The sequence below is a fragment of the Hyalella azteca genome, unplaced genomic scaffold, assembly GCF_000764305.2.
Source record: "Hyalella azteca isolate HAZT.00-mixed unplaced genomic scaffold, Hazt_2.0.2 contig12328, whole genome shotgun sequence".
NCBI classification, from domain to species: Eukaryota; Metazoa; Arthropoda; class Malacostraca; order Amphipoda; family Hyalellidae; genus Hyalella; species Hyalella azteca.
Window position 1 is genome coordinate 719,892 of NW_025942288.1, and position 21,848 is coordinate 741,739.

A 21,848-nucleotide genomic window follows, 5' to 3' on the forward strand; every position below is an offset into this window, starting at 1 on the left:
ACATAGTGAAGATGTTATTCTTTGCAATTTCCATCAATAATGACATAACTACACTATTGTATTACGCTCTTGAAATAAGAATTGTAGCATTACGCATTAAGTTAGCATCAGTGCGTTAACATTGTGTGCATTTGAGGCGGTCCCTTCTAGCTTCCTATCGCTGATTGGATTCCAGTGGCTGTGATGTTGCACAAGTTCTAGCGATGATTGGATCCCTGTGACAGTACGTTGTATGCGTTCAAGTGTTGATTGGATTCTTGCAACTGTTACGTTGGACGCGTTTAAGCGTTGATTGGATTCTTGTTACAGTGATGATGCAAGAGCTGTTTTTTTCAATGAAACGGCTGTGGCATCTTGCAGAGACTCCTCAGTGATGATGATGGACTGAAAGTGGAAGTGTGCTGGACGTTCCAAATTTTTGGGTCCTGCTTTCCAATTTGCTATGTTTACCAGTTAATGTATTACCCCTCTGGAATTCCACACTGGACTCAGGAAAATGTGCTAGCCTCACTGAGGCTCACTCTCAGTGAGCCTCTCTACCTCAAGCTCACTTTTGAGTCCTATAAGTAGACCAGTGAAGTATCATGGATACCTCATACCAGCATTATCATACTTGAGAAATTGGTTAAAATCTTGAGTAAATGAGGAAACTAAAAATGAACTGATTCTAAAAAATATCTGGTTTGTGACTATGGTGCTAGGTGCACGGGATTTATATTGTCATTTTATCAACCTGCGTCATAATATGCTGGTAAAAGGATGCGCCATGCACCTAGCTCCAAAACTTGTTTAACCCATCAGTCAAATACTGCCTGAATTTCTGGCAAATTCTGGGTCAAAAATTGCAAATTTCACTTTTTCTGTTTTTAGTCTCACCTTAAAGCTGACATTGTGACCTATCCAATGGTACCAAAATCATCTCTGTACGCCAGGGTGCAGAAGGTGGAAGCAGCGTTGCCAATATATGGGTTTTTAAGCCCAAAGCGTCGCCAACCATTTTCAAGATGCGTCGCCGGGTAATTTTTAATGAAAAGCCATTTACGCTGAGTAATGAAAAACTAAAAGCTACAAACTTGTTTACAAGGTTGCATGCATGTGTTACCCCAAATAACTAATTTTACCCTAAAAACAGTCTGATTGTAGAGCAAGTGTCAACTGAACATGTGATGATGCAGTCTGACCACTCTAATGTGAGCGCAACTACATTTTGTTTACATTTTTTTGGCAAAACTCATCTCAACCAATTTCCGGACAAGCTTTACTGCATCCTGATCCATCCAACGTACTACCGGAAACCTTACTTTTTTCTAAATAGTTGGCCTAAGACTGACAAATATATTAAATGCAAGAATTTCAGTCTCAATGTGTCGGCAAGATCTTCTGAAGGCGTAAATTTTGCTACTTGAGCGTCGCCAAAGATCTTGCAGTATTCATCCACTCTCTGCACAGTGGTCTGTACATTGATTTATGCCTTGACGACTGTTTGCATAAGGGTTAGGGGTGGGGGACAGGGGGAGTTCTTTCACATACAAGATAGGCGAAAATTACCGGCCATGCACATAAATAGACGAGCTGAAGACACTGATATTTAGTTACCTGACTGCTGTCTTGTTGGATGGTGCTCATGCAGTTGTTCCCATCATCCTTGACTGAATTTCAGCTCCAGTAACGTCTAGTCTTGTATCCATGCCACCTTGAATGCCTATGTTGAGGTGCTTGGGACTTTGCCGTGCTCTACTGAACATTCACACTTAAGTCACTTATTGTCACTGCAAACCTATCTCCTCCTAGAGATTTTATGCTACAGCAATGAGAGATTTACCTTTCGATTTGCAAATAAAAGATCTAGAGATTAGTTGACTCTTTTTTTTCTATTTTGTTATAGTTTTGAAAATATTTTGGGAAAAGTGGGGAAATTTGGAAGGGTGGGGGAGAAGTCAAAATTTTTTTGAAAGAGGCCCACGCCACCCACAAAAATTAGAATTTTGAAGAACAGCAAGGACCAATCAATCAATCAATATATATGGTCCTTACGCATCGAATGATATGCATCTCAATGTTGTAGCTTGAAAATCCTAGGAGGATATAAATATCTACAGTGCCCCCTTTTTGGCTGTTTTCTAAGAATTTCATGTTTTCTTTCATTTTTTCGGAAAATTCACACGAATAAAATAGCCTTAGATTTGTCTTTTACATATGTGTACGTACCAAATTTTGAAGTGATCCGTCTGTAAATAACCGAAATAAAATTTCCACTAGAAATTTAAATTTTTATTTTGGTTATTTACAGATAGCTAACTTTGAAACTTGGTACACATATGTAAAAAATGAATCTAAGACTTATTTGTTCATTTGAATTTTTTGCAATTTAATGAAAGAAAACGAGAAATTATTAGAAAATTAATGTTCTTTTAAAGGCGACTTGAAAGTCCGATTTGGCAATAAAGGGTTAAAGATGAATGCATGGCAACGAATCCATCACACACAAACATATATCTGCATCAAGTTGACTAGATTTCTAATATGTGAATCCAGGTTCTAAGAGTTGGCACAGTTATGAATATTTATTTATTATTCATAGATCATAATTTGGTTGGACATTAATTACAAAACTGAAGAATTGAAGGCAACAATCCACATGGCTTGAGATTGGTGTCTTATAATGAAGGACTGATTTTGGCAAATAGTACAAAACCATGTGTCTCTGTTGGGAATACGTTACATTCCCAACATCCTCCTGGCTGGTGGCATGGGTTTGTGTGGCGTAAACCCATTGAATAAAAAAATACAGGCACCAAACTTTTTTTAATTATCAATTCTCATTTTTTGCAACTTTGAAGGTTAATTAGGTGTATGTATAGACAAACAACAAACATTAATAAAATATGAATAGCATCAAGGGACACATTACCACACATGTGTAGAACCACATCACATGACACATGACAATGTATCAGCATTATATATATACTGCATTACATAAAAGTCTGTAAAAACAATGTTGCCATACCATTCCGTTTGGAATTTCTGATGACAGCTATGTCTAGACATATTATATTTACAAAAATTATTGCACTCAAAAATTATTTTCCATTAATCAGGATAAAATTATTTTTGACTTCATTCATTAACCGTAGAACCTCTAATAACCGTATGGTTGTTCATTGTATGATTAGAATAGTGTATATCAAACAAGCAAAATAAAAAACTGGCAGAATATTTGATTACCTAGATATGGAAGGTAAACAAGCAATGTTGCCATAAAAAATTTTTAGAGAATTTAATTTAAAATAAATTTTTAGATTTTTACTTCTACAAAATTTTCATATCAAGGAAAATCATATATTATTGAAGGATAATTAAATGCATATTGAATATTTTAAGTTTTTTGTCTGTTTGACTGTTCCTTGACAAACTGTATTTGCACTGGATGAAATGGATGACCAGAATTTGCGCCAACATCTGTGCAAACATAAAATTTAAAACTTATTCTGCAAGAGAAAATTCCCCAAAAACCTTAATAATTCTGAGTGTAGGGATTTGCCAGCCATGATTCCATTTCTTTGAGCCATGATTTAATTTATTTGAGATGTGATTTAATTTCTTTGAGACGTGATTTAATTTCATTGAGACGTGAATTCCATATCTCAGCCATCAAAAGCCATTTACAAGCTGGCAGCCATGAACTTTTAACTAAGTCCCGTTGATGTGTTACCCCTAATCTCTAATTTTACCCTAACAAACTGTCAACACTAACATTTGTCTCCACTTGAGTGGCAACTGATCACGTAATAATGCAGTCTGACCGCTCTGACACAACTGCAACTACACGATCTATAAGGAAACGTTTTAGGTTGACTTGTTGTTGTTTTGTTGTGCAGGATATTTAAGCCGGATCATTGAAATGGTGCGGATTGCAGAAGTAGGAAATTTTATGAAATGACATGCATGGTGGAATTCTAACCTATAGTGCTCAAAGGCACTTGTGGGCGGAGTCATGTCATCTCCCATCTGTGATTGGTTGATGTCATTCTTTCTACACTGTGATTAGTTGATAGGATCATGATATCATCCTCTCAAGACTGTGATTGGCTGATAGGATCATGATCTCATGCTCTCCAGGTTGTGACTGGTTATAGGATCATGATGTCATGTTATCCAGACAGTAATTGGCTAAGCAATGGCCGTTCCATTGGTCATTTAAAACCCCCCTATAATTGCGGTTTGCATGCCACAAATATGTCATCGACATGTTTGTGGCATGCAAACCGCAATCTTTTCAATCAAACCAAAATACATGACATTATAGCTGCAAGATTTCATACCTACTGAAATTATATGATATTAGAGCTAGAGCTGGGATATTTCTAAAAAAATAGGACTTTTCCAGCCCTGGGTTGACTTGTTATCATTACGATGACTACATTCTGCAGGATATTTTTGTGGGACCGTTAAAGTAATGCGGATCTTGGAAGTTGAAAATTTTATGAAATGACATGTTTGTGAAGTGCAAACTGCAATTTTTTCTGTCAAACAAAAATACATGACAGTAGAGCCATGATATTTCATACCTACTAAAATTATAGGATGTTAGAGCCGCAATATTTCAGAAAAAAAGTAGGACTTTTCCCGACCTGCTTGATGGCCTGGAAAAGTCCTATTTTTTCTGAAATATTGTGGCTCAAATATCATAAAATTTCAGTAGGTATGAAATCTTGCAGCTCTAAAATAATAATTATTCATAGTGTGAGAAATATAACATTGCAAAACTAGGATGAAAGATGAATGATTTTCTCAGTGTGGAATTCTGGATAGGTAATATATTATCATGTTAACATGATAAAAGGGATTGAAAAACCTACCTACCTCATTACACCTTCCAACACAGTGACAATTAATACACTGAACTTGTCAGAAACTGCAAACTTTGTGCTTCCTCTATCTTGCATGCACACGATTCTAAATCTGATACCGAGTCTGCGATCCCTCCCTCGAATATATACATACACTAGTTGTATATCCATATCAACAAATTTTTGCAATGAACATGTCCTAAAAAAAATTACGACAACTTTTGCAGAAAATTCTCACAATTTCACCAATACCAACAAAGTTTTTGAATCCACATGAAATGATGGGATAAACTGCAAATTATTCACAGCATATGGGCACATTGTGTTGCCATGTAAACATTTGACAAGATGCCACTGTGCAGAATGTGGGATCTTTGGCGATGCATTGGCAGCAAAATTTATGCCTTCTGAAGATCTTGCTGACACTTTTGTATTGAAATTATTGCATATGAGAAATAACTTCAAAATTACTGGAAATCTGAAGGGCTGCAAGCGCACACAGTAAAGTTTCCAGGATGCCGGAAGGATCAAGATGCAGTGAAGCTTGTCCAGAAATCAGTTACATTGTGTGTGTTTCGGTGCATGGATAGTAAAGGATATACTATCAAAGTTACTTGCAGCACTTTCTTATTAAAAATTACCTGGCAACAGATCTTGAAAATGGTCGGCAACGCTTTTGGCTAAAAAACCATATCTTGGCAACGCTGCTTGCACCCTATGCACCCTGGACAAGATGGTGTCAGGCACCTTGCTTTGGTATTGTGAAGTTTGATTTCACAATAAATAGATTTGATCCACATTCCACACTGAGATTTGAATGATGGAAAGTTGTTTCAAAATTTAAGCACCCATTGATATGCTTCTAGATATGAATTTTTTCTTGTTTTAGCCTATTATGTTGAATTTGTCTTAATAACTTCACTTAGAGCCTGAATGATTTTGTCTCCCATCGTGAGTTTTCGAACGTCTCGTGTCTTTTAGAAAACGTTGGTTATTTAGTAGCAGTAGGTAATTATTTTATTTTTAAAAACCAAAGAGTTTAGTCATGCAACATGTGGCATATTAAAATTAAATAGTGGTGATGCTCGAGGAATTTCAATCCCAAAAATTTGTGTATGAGTATTCAAATTTCATAATTTGATAAATGAACAAAACACATAATTCATTTTATATATAGATAAATACAATACTAAAGTTAATGATCAGTTATGAATACAAGGAAAAATTATTTAAAATGGTTTCACAACTTGAAGGACCAGCCCCTGAACAAGTATGCAAGAGGTATTTGTGATTTTAAGGCTCAATGTTTGCAGAGGTTATAATAACCAGTCAGTGGCAGAACAATGCGACACTACTGCGGCAACCCAACGCTCGGGTTGGATTGAACAGCCTTGGCAGGGATTTCCACAGCTGCTGTGGGTAGAAATAAGCGTCAAGCCTTTAGGGAACAAAGGTAAAATTTTAATTCACACATCCTAAATTGAATGAAAATGATTGGGTTTGGTAAGTATTTTATGAACCTCATTTATTTATGGTAATGGAAATGTCCCTACTATTTGAAAAACTATTTTTTGAATACACTTGTGAAAACTAAAGTTCTGTAACCAATGGAGTCTTTGAAATGACAAAATTGTTACATTTAAAATATGTAGCAATATGAGTGAGATCAATCATCATAGGAGCTGTAAGAAAAATGGATTGTTATTGACTTAAAGAAATGTTTTTAATTCAAAAGTATGCAATACCTGATTTTCAGAAATATGCAAAAATTGATGATCTGTATTAGAATTCAATAGACGCAACATTTTCAGAATTAAATTGAAAAAATTGGTACCTATTTAGAATTATAATTTTGCAAATTGTATATATAATGCAGTGCACAAATTCAAGATCACCTATGAATATGAATTTAAGTCCCATGACTGGAGAAGATTTCAAAATTTATTTTACTAACACATAAGCGTGATATAAACATTTAATCCTTTTGATGAACAGTTTATTTAGGTTTTTTTACCGTAATAGGTAGAACAACGCAACATATTCGCGGCCATCCAACGATCAGTTGACATTCTGCTCATAATAAGGCTTATTAATGGTGTACGGTACTAATATTGTAGTAGATACATCATCTAAAAGTTTTGATGCAAAGATTTTTATTTAAAAGATAATTTAATTTGCAATTGTTTAATCCATCTTATAGATATAAATAAAATCATTCAATTTATTTTAAAAGCATTTCATAAATGCGCATTAGAATATTTCCTATGAAGCAACCTAGTCAAAGTAACCAAATAATTCATTTAAATTTTAGACTTCTGCAAAAAAAAATTTCAAACCTCTATCAGAAATAACAAAATTAACCATTCTCATGCACTAAATATATGAATGATAGTCAATTAGTTGGAGACCGTCAACCATGATCATTCCAGTAGAGTAGACCTGAAATGAAGCTATTTCAGTTGCATGCCAGCTCTTGTTACGATAAGTAGTTATGCTCCTCTGAATTGCGTGTTTAGTGTGCATCATGGAAGACTGCTTTGCAGCATAGTTGTGCAGCATTTATAGTTGCAGATAGGGAGCTGATAGCACAGTGCAAAACATTATCAGTATATTATCTACTAGTTTTATGTCCTATAAATCTACCAGACTCAACCCTCTAAACGCACCGACTAGTACTGACTGTGCAAAACCCTGCTCTGTTCCCATTCATGCAGACAAATAAACCAATACTAAACATGAACTGAACAACAACCAAACAAACCTCAAACAACTTGAAACCTGGCTTATGTTATGAGAAAAGCAAACACTGTTTGAAATAAACATGTACACAATTCAAGCATTTTATTTCTATTCACTTCATTTAATTATTTTATATATAGTTTTATAATTGTTTGTAATTTTTTGTTTCTAGTTATAAATTCACATATTTGAGGAACAAAATTGAATAATTTAATTAGAATACTCGAATTAGAGTGGAAAGTCTTTTAATGTTTTGTTTCTAGTTATAAATTCACACATTTGAGGATCAAAATTTCCTATGTCTCCCCAAATTATATAATGTAATTAATATATTACAAATAGTCAAATAGTTAAAGACTACTTATAGCCTTATAAGAATTAGCTAAGCCGCAAGCTATGTACAATGTATTGCAACACTTGATGCCTCTGTACCAAAAACATACAATTTATTGGAACCTAATACACACTAAAGGCAACAAGTTTATATTCCAATTTATCATAGTACATTTATACTAAACCATGAATAACAATGCATCAAAATAAATTAAAGACTGCCCCTCTATATGTTTCAATAGATAAAAAAAATATACAAAAGTGAAAAAAATCAATTTTTTTTTATAAAAATTGAGTGATTTAATCACATGACTTGATCAGTTTCTTTTAATCATTGCCAACTCTGTTTTTAAGTATTTAAGGAAAATCATTATTTAAATCCAAAAAGGTTATTTGGAAAAATTATTTCAAATTCCTGCACTTTTTGTTGTTTTTGAACATGATATCAAAGTGAGTGTGGCAGAATGTACAATGCAAGGCTGGTTACTTCTCTTATTGACTCAGCTCTAACCATGGTTCCTCTTACAGATTTTTAAATAGTTGTTAGGGTGAGTTTGTCTCACCATGGAGGACCGGACAAGTTGCCGGCAGACAAATGGCGTGAAGCCTCCACAGAATGAAAATATTGCTAGAGGCCGTGGCAATGGAGATATTAGAACACCACTGATACAAAACAGAAGAGACTTTGAGGTGAGCAGCTCTTTTATATTTAAGTATTTAATTTTTAATTTGTGGCAACTTATGAAAAAATTACCTGTATTAATTTTCTGCTTTCTTAACATTTGACTTGTCAACATGTTAAAGCTCCTACTGCTCAGCTGCTTGGATGGATATGAATTCACAATTTTTTTAGGAAGAATTTCACTATGTCTGTTCAAAATTTTATGAGAAAAGCATTCACATAATAGATGATTTGAAGCAGAACTTTTTCATTCAAATAATCTTATCATCAAGATTATAAATTTCACCTTAGTTAATGTTACAATGGCTTGAGCTTAAACCACTATGAACCGTTTTTTGTCTGAATCATTACTTGTTTTATTTTTCCACACATTATTTAACACGTTGACTATGATTGCTTCATCTTGTACTATTATTTCATTTTTTGTACTGTTTTTAAACAGGGTTGCCAGACAGTCATTTTTTGCAGACCAATTCCATGATTTAGTTTTTCTCAATTGTGTTAGCCGGCTAAAATTTATAGTATGGGTACTTCCTAATTAAATTTTAAATAGGTACTACAAGAAGAAAATAAATGGAATTTTTATAGCGGAACTTACAAATAAACTACGTAGTACATATTGAGTTATCGGCCTTTTTGGCCTTTTTTTGCTCTCTGATTTGGCCGATTTTAGGCAACCTGAATTATGTACTACTATGTCCTGGAGAAATACATTTTGTGGTATGCATATGTACCGCTTCAGAGTCAATGTGTTAATGGAAAAAATATTTGTAAAATGTAGAAATGAGTTAGCCATTTAAAGGATTAGAGCTCTAATAGTCTGAAAAATAAAACCTCTTAACTTAATGTGCCCTCCTGAAGAAGCATGTTGAAGCAATGAGATGTTGCAAGACAAATTACTTGTTAGTCATTCCTATATACCTATACAGGTGTGTGTATATAATTACTAATGATTTGTGTCCTCACAGGGCAATGCTCATCGAGGTGCAGGGAGAGGTGGTCCACACATAAACAGGTCAGTTCATTAGTGTCATTGTCATTCTTTTTACAGAGATGGGCTTCCCTACTAACTTTGTTTAAATTTTCTTCATTTGATGACTTGAATGAAGCTTCAATTTCAAAGGGCTAAATGTCATTAACCACATGAAGAATGCATCTCAGCCTTTGCTTGAGTGCTCTATATATAGCCTGCAATACAATGACTTTTTCTGTCAATTTGATGCTCAACATTATTATTCCCTTACAGCAGGTCAAATTGATGAGATCATTTCTGATTTATTGGCAACATTGCTGTCCAAACGGTATTTTATTTAGACACAATTAGCAATTCTTTAAATAGGAACAAATTTAAAGCCAGTTTATTACCACAACCAATTCTGATCTATTCAAGTCTTGCAAAGGCTTATCTCTTATCTGATAGTTGTGTGCAAAGCACAAATTCTTATCATGCCCTCAAATAATATCACTTTTAGTGTATACAGATATGGTATAAGCAATACCTAACCTGGACCTTGCTGTACATATAACATGATTTCCTACTCTTTTTTGGGAATAATTTTGTTATCAATTGGCATTTCCTACAACACCAGGAATGACTGGCAAGCAGTGAACATGTTTTGAAAAAATTTTTATCATCACACCGCATAACAATGTTTAAAAAAATTCATTCAAATTACATCAGTTGCCATTGTGGCTGATAAAATTTCAGTCATTTTTTGTATTTTTTTTTTACTTTACTTTGACTTTTCTTTTGCTAGATTCTGTTGTGTTCCTGATTTTTTCATTATATATTTGCCCAGACTAGGTAGTTTTAGCTTCTTTGCATTGATTTTTGTCTGTTCTTTCCTTTAAAAATTGTAAATATAATGAAATGATCTTTGTTATAGGATCTACCCTGGGCAAAACATGAACCGGTATCAACAGCAAGGATCAAGTCCTTACTACAACCAAAATGCTGGCATCTTTGGTGCAGCCCCACCATTCAACCATCACTACCAAATGGGGTACAACCACCAGGCACCTACCCATTATAGTCATCATGGACCCCCACAGTACAACCACCATGGCCCTCAGCAGCAGTACAACCAACAGAGGCAGTGGCGTCAACAGGGCAACGGCGGAGGTGGTGGTGGGCCCTGGGGGGTGGATGACAGGGTTCACAATCCTTGCTACAACATCGATCCTGAAATGCAAGACCTCTTGGATGGCGAGAACATATCCTTTTTGAAGAGGGTTAGTGTCAGTGTTACAGGCTTTCATATTTTGTGTTTACAAGAGTGCTCCTCTGTTTGATGCTAAAATATTGGTTTTAATTTCTACTTGCAGAAATATTTCACAGTGCAACCATTGTGCAACCAAGCAAAGTGTTTAAATTTAGGCCTAAAAACATTTCAAAAGTTTCACAATGGTAGTGAAATTTGTCAAAATATTACCTAAATTATACAAATACTTTAAAATTATTCTAAGTATTTTTTTAGTAAGGTATTATGTTATTTAAATTCAGTAGTGATATATTTTTTTTAGCATTAATTTGTATTAACATATTCAATTTTTTTTTTATTTATTATTTTGCTGTTTATTTACCTATGTTAAAATTGTTTATCAGAAGTTCAGCAGGAGTGGAGACAGAAATTTGTTCAACTGTTAGAGGGTTCTTATCATAATGAAAATAATAATGTTGGTAAGCTAGATATTCCTGATGGCGAAAAAGAAGAATGAATGCATAGATAGACTTAGTGTAGCTAAAGCACAGCAGTTATGGCACATCCAGGGACTGGTGTTGTGTGCCTCAATGTCAGGAACGTATAATTTGTGAGTAGACTTGGAAAGGGAGTTCTTATCTAGACATCCTTTTCCCAGAAGAGAATCAAGAGATATCTTATTGCATTATCTAGCAAGGGATATCTTAATGGCATCTAGTGATACTGACCTTTGTAAAGATCATGAATACTAATTCCACTTAACCTTAATGTTGAGCCACTTTTCTTGCTTTATCAACGTCACATCACATATTTTCAAGATTACAAAACATCGACCGGCTCTTCCTTTATTTTTTCCTGTTCCAATAATTGGAGATGGCGAGGGATTGATTGATCTTAGCCGACACAAAAGAGCAGCAAAAATCAGCGCGAACAATTATTTCAAAGATACTGCCATTGTTTTTTTCCATGACGACCTAAGTCACATCTGCCCCATTACAACTATGAGAAAATAATGAATCTGGGTGTTATGTTCTTTGGACTTGTGTAGAAGAAGGGATTTCATTTATCCTAAGATTCTTGGGATGGCATTTATAATTTACAGTTTCAAGATTGGGTTGTCCTGTAGTTAGGTTAAGTTTACCACTACCGTAATGAGGAAAAACGAATTATTTTAAAAAAAAAAAAAAATCAGCGTGAACAATAATTTCAAAGATACTTCCATTGTCTTTTTCCATGACGTCTTAAGTCACATCTGCCCCATTACTACTATGAGAAAATAATGAATCTTGGTGTTATATTCTTAGGACTTGTGTAGAAGAAGGGATTTCATTTATCCTAAGATTCTTGGGATGGCATTTATAATTTACAGTTTCAGGATTGGGTTGTCCTGTAGTTAGGTCAAGTTTACCACTACCGTAATGAGGAAAAACGAATTATTTTCTCTGTTACATCTATTGAAGTCTGATATGAAACTTCTTTAAAAAGGGCTGCTTCAGCAAATTATCAACACCTCGGAGACCGATTGAACAAACTTACAGATGTTTGCTTTTGCACAACTTTGTTATCCGAATAATTAGCATCTTCCTTTGTTTTTGGTCTGCCATTCTGTTACTCGAAACCTGAACTAAACGTGCTGTCCACAAACAACACAACAATTCTGGATCGTCATTGACAAATGCATTGCCTACTATTTGACGAGTTGTCAAATAGAGACTTGATTTCAACTGTGAAATAACAGATAATGATCAAAAGCAGTTCCTCCCCATTCTATATGAACGCCGTTGTTGAATTATGTAATGCGGTGGAAAATGTTCAGGCGATCTAGGACATGAACTGGACTAATTCAGTGCTATTGATATCGTATATATCTGATACAAATCCTAATTTCTTGAATCCTGGTTCATATCCAAGAATCTGGAATGCATTTTTATACTTTTTTTAAGAATATCCCTTGGTGAAACCTCTTCATGTTATCTATTTTGAGTTAAAATCTTGATATTGTCTAGTTATATAGTTTAAACCAATTTTTAAGCTCCATAAACTGATGCATTAGATTTCCTGTTAGCATTTGTGACAAAGAAAATTGTATTGATTCTCAAGATTAAATAGCTTGGTTATCATCACTGCTGATATTTTGCAGAAATCAGTGCGGTTCCCGAACGCCTTATTTTTCTGCCGTCTGTGTGAGTTCCACATGGATGACCTCAAGAGCTGCATCTCCCACGTCCAAAACCTGCGCCACCAGAGGCTTGCTACGGTTCGCATGCATTCTTCATGAGCTTGGAAACATTCCATTCTTTCATTAGCCTAGGATTTTACATTTTAAAATAAAGTTTACATTTTTTTACATTTTAAGATAAAGTTTACATTTTTTATCTCTATTCTGTCTAAGACTATTTATTTTCTTTTGGTTGGTTAAATTACATTTCAAGAATTCTTTAGTTTTTCAGCTTTGAGTACTGGTTCCTAAGTTTTGAACTAGCTTTGTACATTATCACTTTCCATCAATTGAATTGAATAATGAAAGTTTTCATGAAAAAAATTTCCAAGTGGGTGCAAAGATTTCTTCTACCTAGTAAGAATTTAGCTAAATATTTTTATTAATTTTGTATGCCTAACGTAGCTTTTATTTCTACAGGAAATGGATTTCAATAAATTTCTGAAGACTCTGCCTATGGCATCAGATGCCATGGCTGAGGCTGTGGGAGATCTCATCCTGCGCACATCAGAAGAAGTCGGTCTGTCTCCTGACGACGTCCGTGAGAGAGAAGACGCCGTTGCTGAACTCCAGGCGAAGCTTAGCGAGGCCATGCCTGGTGAGTCAATCCTTAGACAGTAGAATGATCTAGTCTAATGCTGTTCTTCTGAAAGTGGAATTCGTCTTGTGGTCAAAGTGATGGTATGAAACAGTTGAAATGTCTGTGCCATTTAGCATCAAATAAATCTAACATTTTTGCTCTCCTCTTGCAACATCTAACAAAGTTTTTTTCATAGACTTATAAAACTATGATCACGATACTTACAAGCAATTGTTCTGACCTTGCAATAGTTGATTAACTTATCTATGTATTTTCAATGTTTCACTATTTTATCCTTGTCCATGTAATTTCTGTATTTAAATTATTATTCTTGCAAACTTCTTTGTGTTACTAGCAACGTTATTTTGCAGGTGCACATTTAGAGATAACAGGCTCGATGTACTCTGGCCTAGCACTGAACACGAGTGACGTCAACGTAAGCCTGGTCTTGCCAGAGAATGTGTCGCATTGTGAGCCTCTCATGGAACTCCTGCGAATTATTAACGAGACTCCCACCTACACGTCAGTAATCTTCCGTATAATTTTCTTTTCTTTTGTTTCTTAGCTCGAAGTCGTTTATTTGAATAAATGTTGAGTACCAAGAGCATAATTTCATCTTTTAGGGACCAATATTTTGTAACAATTTTTTTGCTTGTAAAATGTATGTATGTATTACTTTGACAAGAAAAGACGAGACTAAAAGTTTTATCATATTTAATGAAATGTGTGTAATTCCTGTGTATTTATTTATGTCATACAGTGATGTGGTGAATGACCTGCGGTCGTCTACCTTCCCCTGCCTGTCGTATCGCTCCGAGAAGCACGGCGGATGTCGCGTTGTTATAGGCGTGGGGTCTGCCTCGGTGAGGGCGATGGGCCGCCTCATGGCCACCTACGCGGCGCTCGACAAACGCTTCCTGCACATCGCTAGAGCTCTGCTGCTCTGGGCTAAAGTGAGACTCAACCCTTCCTCTATGGACTCGTTAATAATATCAATGCTATTCGTACCTATGCTTGGTAACTCAAGTTATCTTGTGTGCATATTAAATGTCAAAGTAACGAGTTGTGTTCTGCTGGGTGAACGCATTAATCAGAATTTCCATAAGTGCAACTTTTGGGTTAGATTGATTTCATGTTTCATCCATTTCTGTGTTAGTGGTCTTTCGCAACATAATTCTACATAGAATTTGTGTCGTTATTATTGTTGCAAAAAAATGAAATCGTATTAATTTGAATAAGTGATTCAAAAGTCAAATCTTTGGTGAGGAGTCTGATCAGTCTCAAAATTTATTCACGAGTATGTCCTAACTGCGATTGCTCATGCACAAATCATCTTGCCAGATGTGTGGAGTTTGTGATCAGAAGAAGGGCAGCCTGCCATCTATCGCATATGTGGTTTTGGTGGTGAACTTCTTGCAGCAAACACAGCCTCCCGTGTTGCCGGTGCTGTCTGTACTCTGCCCTTCTGGAAAACCTGAAGATTTTCCGCTGCCCAAGGACGTCAAAACGAATTTTGTGTCCAAAAACTTTCAGTCCATAGGTGAACTCTGGCTGGATATGGTCCGGTACTTCGGATACATTTTTCAATTCAACTCGCATAATGTCAGCATAACGACCACCAAGCCTTCTCCGCGTCTAGAAAAGAACGCCAAAAAAATGAGCATTTTGGATCCTTTCAATTCGAAGAAAATACTCTCGCGGTCGCTTAGTAACTCTGCCGTGTCCGAATACATCGTAGACAAACTGTTCAAAGTGCTCTGTCGGTATTTCTGTGTACCACAACTGTCTTATGGACAGCTCTTTTTCTCTCTCACTGTCAATGACAGTATACTGAAGGAAAAAAGGCGCAATTGTGACCGGCAAAAGTTAAGCAGTGACAGTGACAAGAACACTGAGTCCGAGACTGAGAATAACAAAAATATCTCTGACTATGACCTGGCCATGGATCGACTGGAAGACCTGAAACTAAGCGACTCGGAATGCGAGAAACTGACTCACGGAATTTCTTCAGCTGATGATCTGTCGCACACTTTTGACTCAATGACATGTGGCGAAGCTTTACGCTGCATCAAACTTTTAAAGCCTTGTCACTTGAAGTATGCATTCAATCAAGAAACATTCACTGAAGGAGAATCCGTGCCTATCTATTGCTCGCTCTGCCAAAAAGAAGGCCACATCCGAGATGACTGTGAAGAAGAAAAACTTCCCGAACTGCTACCGTTGCCAGATATTGATGCAGAGCAAGATAAACTTCTCACCAATTTACTGCGTCGACTGTTGCATGAACTAGAACCATCACCTGAAGAGGTCGAAAAACGTGAGAAACTTGTAGAAAAACTACAGCACTTCGTAAGCAAGGAGTACAAGTACAAAGATGCGGTGCTTCAACTTTTTGGCTCTTCAGCCAACGGATTTGGTTTCCGTAACTCTGACTTGGACATCTGCATAACATTCGAAGATGAACGCCACAAAGACGCCATTGATCACAATTTCCTGATACAAGATCTGTGTCGAATACTACGAACGTCAGGACAATTCTTGAACGTGCATTCGATCCCTCAAGCAAAGGTGCCGATTGTGAAGTTCCGCTGTGCCATGACCGGCCTGGACGGAGACTTGTCTCTGTACAACACCCTGGCTCTGCGCAACACGCGCCTACTCAACATCTATTCACAGATCGACCCTAGAGTCAAGGTTAGTAAATAATTCCGTTTTACATTTATGTTCAGCGGCATATTGTGAAAACTCAACGACTTCCAAAAAGATCATCACGTTGGCATTTACATTCCCGTAGAAATAGACTATGAAAAATATCCATTATTTTTCAGCATAATTGATATAGATGTTTGTAGCAAAGTGCTAATGAAAACTAAATCTCGTCTCGGAACTGAAAAACTAGCAAGAGTTCTGGTTCAGCCATTTAATTGAAACTGATTCTAAGAGTGAATTTCGTTGTAAAGAATGAATTTGTTTTGTCCTATAGAAAAACATGATCAAGTTAAGGCTATTTTCGAGTTCTGTTTTAGCTGGCCGCTCAACATTTTGGACCGACCGCAGACCTTGTTTGTTTCTTTCTATTTATTGGATGGAAATATTTCTCTAGAATATGTGAACTGATAATAATTCGCATAAAATAGAAACTTTATTATTCAAGTGAAAATTCTATTTTGCGATGATTTGAAAGGAAAATTAACCCTCTTATTTCCAGTGTTGAATTGCCAGTTTTAAGAATTATATGGCATGAGAATGTTCACAGCAACTGTATAAACAGTATAAACATTGTTAGTCACAATAATTGCTAGTCACAATATCTGGCATTAGCTGCCTCGCTTATATCGTATTTTACAATAATTAAATCACTAAATTTCGAATCTTGGTGCTATTTCTAGCTGGAAATTTTCCTTAGTAACTGTGATAGAATCTCCGTAAAACTTCTCGATTTCATTTTGGTTTGGGCCCTTGACCACGTAAAGTGCACAATATTCTTCAGCTCATCCCCTTGTCTGCAGACACATTAACCGTTTATAGTGTTTTTCGTATCTTAAAGTCTGGTAACCAGACTTGTAGTTAGGAGATTGAAGGTTATACTTCTACTGCTTATTAACACGTTCACTCAAAAGTGGTACATAAGCGTACCACGAAATGTATTCCTCCAGGACGTACCTAGTGGTAGATGGGAATTCAGGCTTGCCAGATGACCCAAAAAACGGTAAAGTCCGCTAACAAAAAAGGCCGAAAAAGGCCTATAACTCAACATATACTAGTATATTTGTAGCTTCCGGTGTAAAAGTTCCATTTATTTATTTATTTATTTTTGCAGTTTTTAAAATCGAATTAGAAAGTACCCCTATCATAAATTTTAGCCGGCCAACGCATCGAAAAAAAACTAAATCTTGGAATTTGTCCGGAAAAAAGACCGTCTGGCAACCTTGTTTCAAAATAGTACAAAAAAATGAAATAATAGTACAAGATGAAGCAATCTGAGCTAACGTGTTAATCGCTGTTCTTCATAACAGATGCTCGGCTATGGACTCAAGTACTTCGCTAAGAAGTGCGACATCTGCGACGCGTCACGCGGGAGCCTTTCTTCGTACGCCTTCTCTCTGATGCTCCTTCACTTCCTGCAGCACACGCAACCTCCTGTCTTGCCCGTCCTGCAGGAGGTGAGATCCTTAGACACGCAACCTCCTGTCTTGCCCGTCCTGCAGGAGGTGAGTTCCTTAGACACGCAACCTCCTGTCTTGCCCGTCCTGCAGGAGGTGAGTTCTATTGGCGTAATCTGTAGCCTCCTGATGTAGCATTTGCACCCTGCATAGAATGTGTTGAAAGTCTTATATGATATTGTTTTGTTAAATTATTCCACTGAAAAGTTTAGATATGTCCAGGGGACATTCACGGACTAATTATGGACTTCTTCGCCGTACAATTTTGCCTACTCGTAGTGTGCAGTCTTTAAATGAGTAATGGTTATCTTATCCAAAGGATGTCTGTTCAGAGGAAAAAAGTACTTTGGTGACAACATCAAATGCACTTTCCTGTTGTTTTATTCTGAAAACGTAATTTCAAGTGAAATTATTTTTCTTGGTTTCGTTACCCCAATAAGAGCTTTAAGAGAAAGTGGCAAAGGTCGCGCTCATTAAAATGCTTCTATGTAAAAACTATGTTTTTGTACTGAAGTTAGAAGTGATTTTTCAACATTTTTTTTACTGTGAAACACGAGTTTTATGTTATGTTTCGAGCACTACAGAGTACAGATATTGCTCTCCATAGCTACAGTATGATGGGCTAATGTTTATCCTATTTCGCCAGCTCTATGACCCCGATGAAGGCAAGCCTACTCCTGTGATGGTCGAAGGCTGGGACACGTGGTTCTTTTCTGACCTGGACAGACTAGTGAGTGAAGTCTGAGAGAAAATTCTTCCACTAAGTTATAACCACGAGAGTTGTTTTCATTTTGATATAATTGATTTTTTATATATTGAGTTGCTAAGCATATTAATCACTGTGATATATACCTGTAGCGAATAGGTTTAGTTTGGCCTATCTCCGAGTCATTCTTTAAGCTTATTGGCGAAATCGGAAATAAGATTTCAAGGGCTGGCTAACTGCTAAGTGCAATTTAGCTGCCAATAACGGCCACGATGTATAACTAACGATGAAATGAGACACTTCTTATCTTGTTTATTCTACGGAGAGATTTTATGTTTATTCTACGAGATTTCCTTGTCATTTAGCGTGATGTTTGGCCGGGACTTGGCGCGAACAAGTGCAGCGCGGGACAGCTGTGGCTTCAGATGTTCTGCTACTACACGGAGATCTTCAACTTTGACGACTGCGTAATCACCATCAGGCAGTTTGCGCCGCTAACGCGGCTTAAGAAACTTTGGAATACGCGCAGTATTGCCATTGAAGATCCCTTCAATCTCAACCACAATCTGGGGGGCGCTTTGTCTGCCAAAAGTAAGATAGTATTACGGTATTAATTTCATATAAACGATATTATTCTTCTTGGTCCCATCAAAACAATGCACTCAAATTGAAGAAGGAGAGCCTGAAAAACAGAGAAGATAATTTATTACGATGTGCCCAATGTAACAGAGGATTGCTTCATGATCACGATGCATATCTTTACCTTCGTTTATTTTCAATCGAAATATCCGGTTTCAATGTCTTATGCTGTCAATTGTCAAGGCTTGTTTCTATGAATAATTATTGGTCTTGAATATCCTGTTGTCTTCACTCAACGGTTGCCAGATGAATTCAATACATGTTCATTCTTATGTTGCACAGATGAAGACAACTCAAGGTATTGTCAAGCATTTTGCAGTAAATTAAATGAGTTTTTGTGTTTGTTGCTTATCAAGTTTGATACCCGCAGTGAACACGTTCATCCGCAAGGCCTTCATCAACGGTCGTCATCTCTACGGAGGCCTTTTAGACGTGGTCGATCCTAAGGTAAACTTTTGCAGGCGCATTTCTTCCCTCAATGATCTTGTGAATACTGTTTTTGTTCTAGGAAAAGATCATTTCTTTTCTCAAGGGCTCTGAAGGCGTGAGTCACCAACGTAGGACAATGCCAGAATAGGCAAAGCTGAAATTGTAAAATTAATTACCATTTAGATGTTTCTCTAAACTTTACCGGTAAATTTTAGGTTGTATCTCTTTGATTTTTAAGTTCCTCGGGTGCAGAATTGAGAAGTTGAAGATTTTAAAGGTGGCATCATGAATTGGATTTCTTCAAGATTTTAACTCATCTTGCTAAAAATTCCGAGATAACTGGAGTTCCAGGAAGGGAAATGGTAAACATTGAATGGTAGAATTATTCAAACATAGATTGTTTCATCGTGAGTCGAAGTGTGAATAGTCAGAACACTGAAGAAATTAGTGTACGTCTTCTTGTGCTTTGCTTCAAAATTGCTTTGTATGGCCGCTTTGTCACTAATTCAGTGGTTCCCAAACTTTGTACGTTCGTGGACCACTTGGTATCAACGCTGCGTATTTGTATTGTATTATACATATTTGTATTTTTTCTTAGTTAACGCAATTTGTATTGATTAGAGCATTAAGTAAGTAAATTTTTTTAAGCGGCAAACGGTAGCGATTGCAAATCGTTGCAAGATTATCGTTTGTTAGGTTGTCGGTGTTTTTGTAAAGCACAAAAAAATGAATAAAGCACTAATAATTTACTATGACTCAGAGGCGTTTACGTAACACCCAGAAGACCCTCGCACGTTCCACTAGTGGTATCCATATGACTGGTTGGGAACCATATAACCATAGCCAAATATATTGAGTATGTCTCAATTTTTTGTTTCCAAAGCAGTATAATTATTCATTTTGTTCCTACTCTATCGCACGTTATGAAAATTGCTGGCAGTTTTTGACTTCCAGTATTCCGTGCTTGAACTTTATCGCAATCTTCAATGTATTAGGCAATCTTTATTTACATTGAAATGATCTCCATCACAACCCTAATTTGACTTCCAGTATTCCGTGCTTGAACTTTATCGCAATCTTCAATGTATTAGGCAATCTTTATTTAAATTGAAATGATCTCCATCACAACCCTAGCATTTCTTCTTTTGAATCTCTAAACTTCCTATACAATTTGTTGGACATTGCAGCAATTTTTTCATGTTACGACGTCATGATAACGTTATGATAATTTAGAGCTCTCGTGATTTTTTTAACGTCATGTTTCTGTTTAGGATGCCTTATTCATATTATTTTTACCTCCAGGACGACCCTGCGCTGTCTTTGTTTGACCCGAAAATCCTGACCTGCGGCGATCCGCCCAACGACCGAGGATGTCGCCGCTGTGGTAAAATTGGCCACATCGTCAAGAACTGCACCGGCCGACGCGACGCTGACTCGGCAGGTGGCAAGAAAAATCGCGGCGCCAAGGGGAAAACCGACGGCGGGCGTAAAGACGTTCCTTCCGATGGCGGGGCAGCAGCTTCTGGTCCTGTCAAGAAGCGGGACGACAAGTGCTTCATCGGGGAGCTAGGCATGCGAAAAATCTACAACGCGTGCCCGCCAGACGTCAAATGTGAGAAAATAGAATTTGCTAAAATCCTAGATATTTTGAAGAAGTTGCTTGTGAATGATCAGAATAGAGTGGATGTTCTGGTTTCCGGATACAGAGTGTTCACAATTAAGTGGTTTTGTAGTCTTGAGTGGAAGGAGAATTTCACTCTGCTTGTGCCTGATGAGCTCATGGAAAGTAGAGAGCCTTTAGTTATTGTGCGAGTAGCTTCGCGACCATTTGGCCGTGCTGAAGACGACTATGTCATAGGCTTCTTGAAACACAAGAAGTTCTTCGATGAGTACGTCGTGGACATGTGCCTGGAAGGTTTTGATGACCAGCCATCAGAAGGCGTATTTCTTCGCGGCCTCACCGATATGTCAGATGAGCGCAAAATGAGGCTCCATCAGAAGCAGCAATCAAAGCGCCAGATGAGGAAGCTCGTGAAAGTCGTGGACAAGAACATGCGTCACACGAAACAGACGCATCTAAAACAAGCTGACGCTGGGTGCAGTGGTCTGCTTCCCGTACCCCAGTCACCAAACTCTACCGAGAAACGAGGTACACTTGTTATTCAAAATAGCAACTTCAATAAGAATGTATCTCTTGGCCTGAACAAAACTGCTCCATCACCTGCTGCGACACACGTCATTTCTAACCGAGCTGCATCCAACTTTCAAAACCTTGACATGAAAATGACAGCTCCTGAATCAAAAG

The 21,848-nt window shown here is 36.8% G+C and overlaps 1 protein-coding gene across 1 annotated transcript in view; it reads left to right on the plus strand.

Annotated features, from left to right (window-relative positions):
• The window catches only part of LOC108669516, a 32,967-nt gene that overhangs the window by 982 nt on the left and 10,137 nt on the right, over positions 1-21,848 (plus strand). Inside the window, exons 2-14 of the mRNA XM_018156865.2 lie at positions 8,454-8,615; positions 9,576-9,622; positions 10,494-10,839; positions 12,949-13,065; positions 13,447-13,624; positions 13,978-14,128; positions 14,367-14,559; positions 14,948-16,300; positions 17,623-17,769; positions 18,416-18,499; positions 18,841-19,066; positions 19,485-19,561; positions 20,846-21,155. Of these exons, the coding sequence (XP_018012354.1) occupies positions 8,490-8,615; positions 9,576-9,622; positions 10,494-10,839; positions 12,949-13,065; positions 13,447-13,624; positions 13,978-14,128; positions 14,367-14,559; positions 14,948-16,300; positions 17,623-17,769; positions 18,416-18,499; positions 18,841-19,066; positions 19,485-19,561; positions 20,846-21,155 (3,355 nt within the window). The 5' untranslated portion in view covers positions 8,454-8,489. The remainder of the gene's footprint in view (positions 1-8,453; positions 8,616-9,575; positions 9,623-10,493; positions 10,840-12,948; positions 13,066-13,446; positions 13,625-13,977; positions 14,129-14,366; positions 14,560-14,947; positions 16,301-17,622; positions 17,770-18,415; positions 18,500-18,840; positions 19,067-19,484; positions 19,562-20,845; positions 21,156-21,848) is intronic.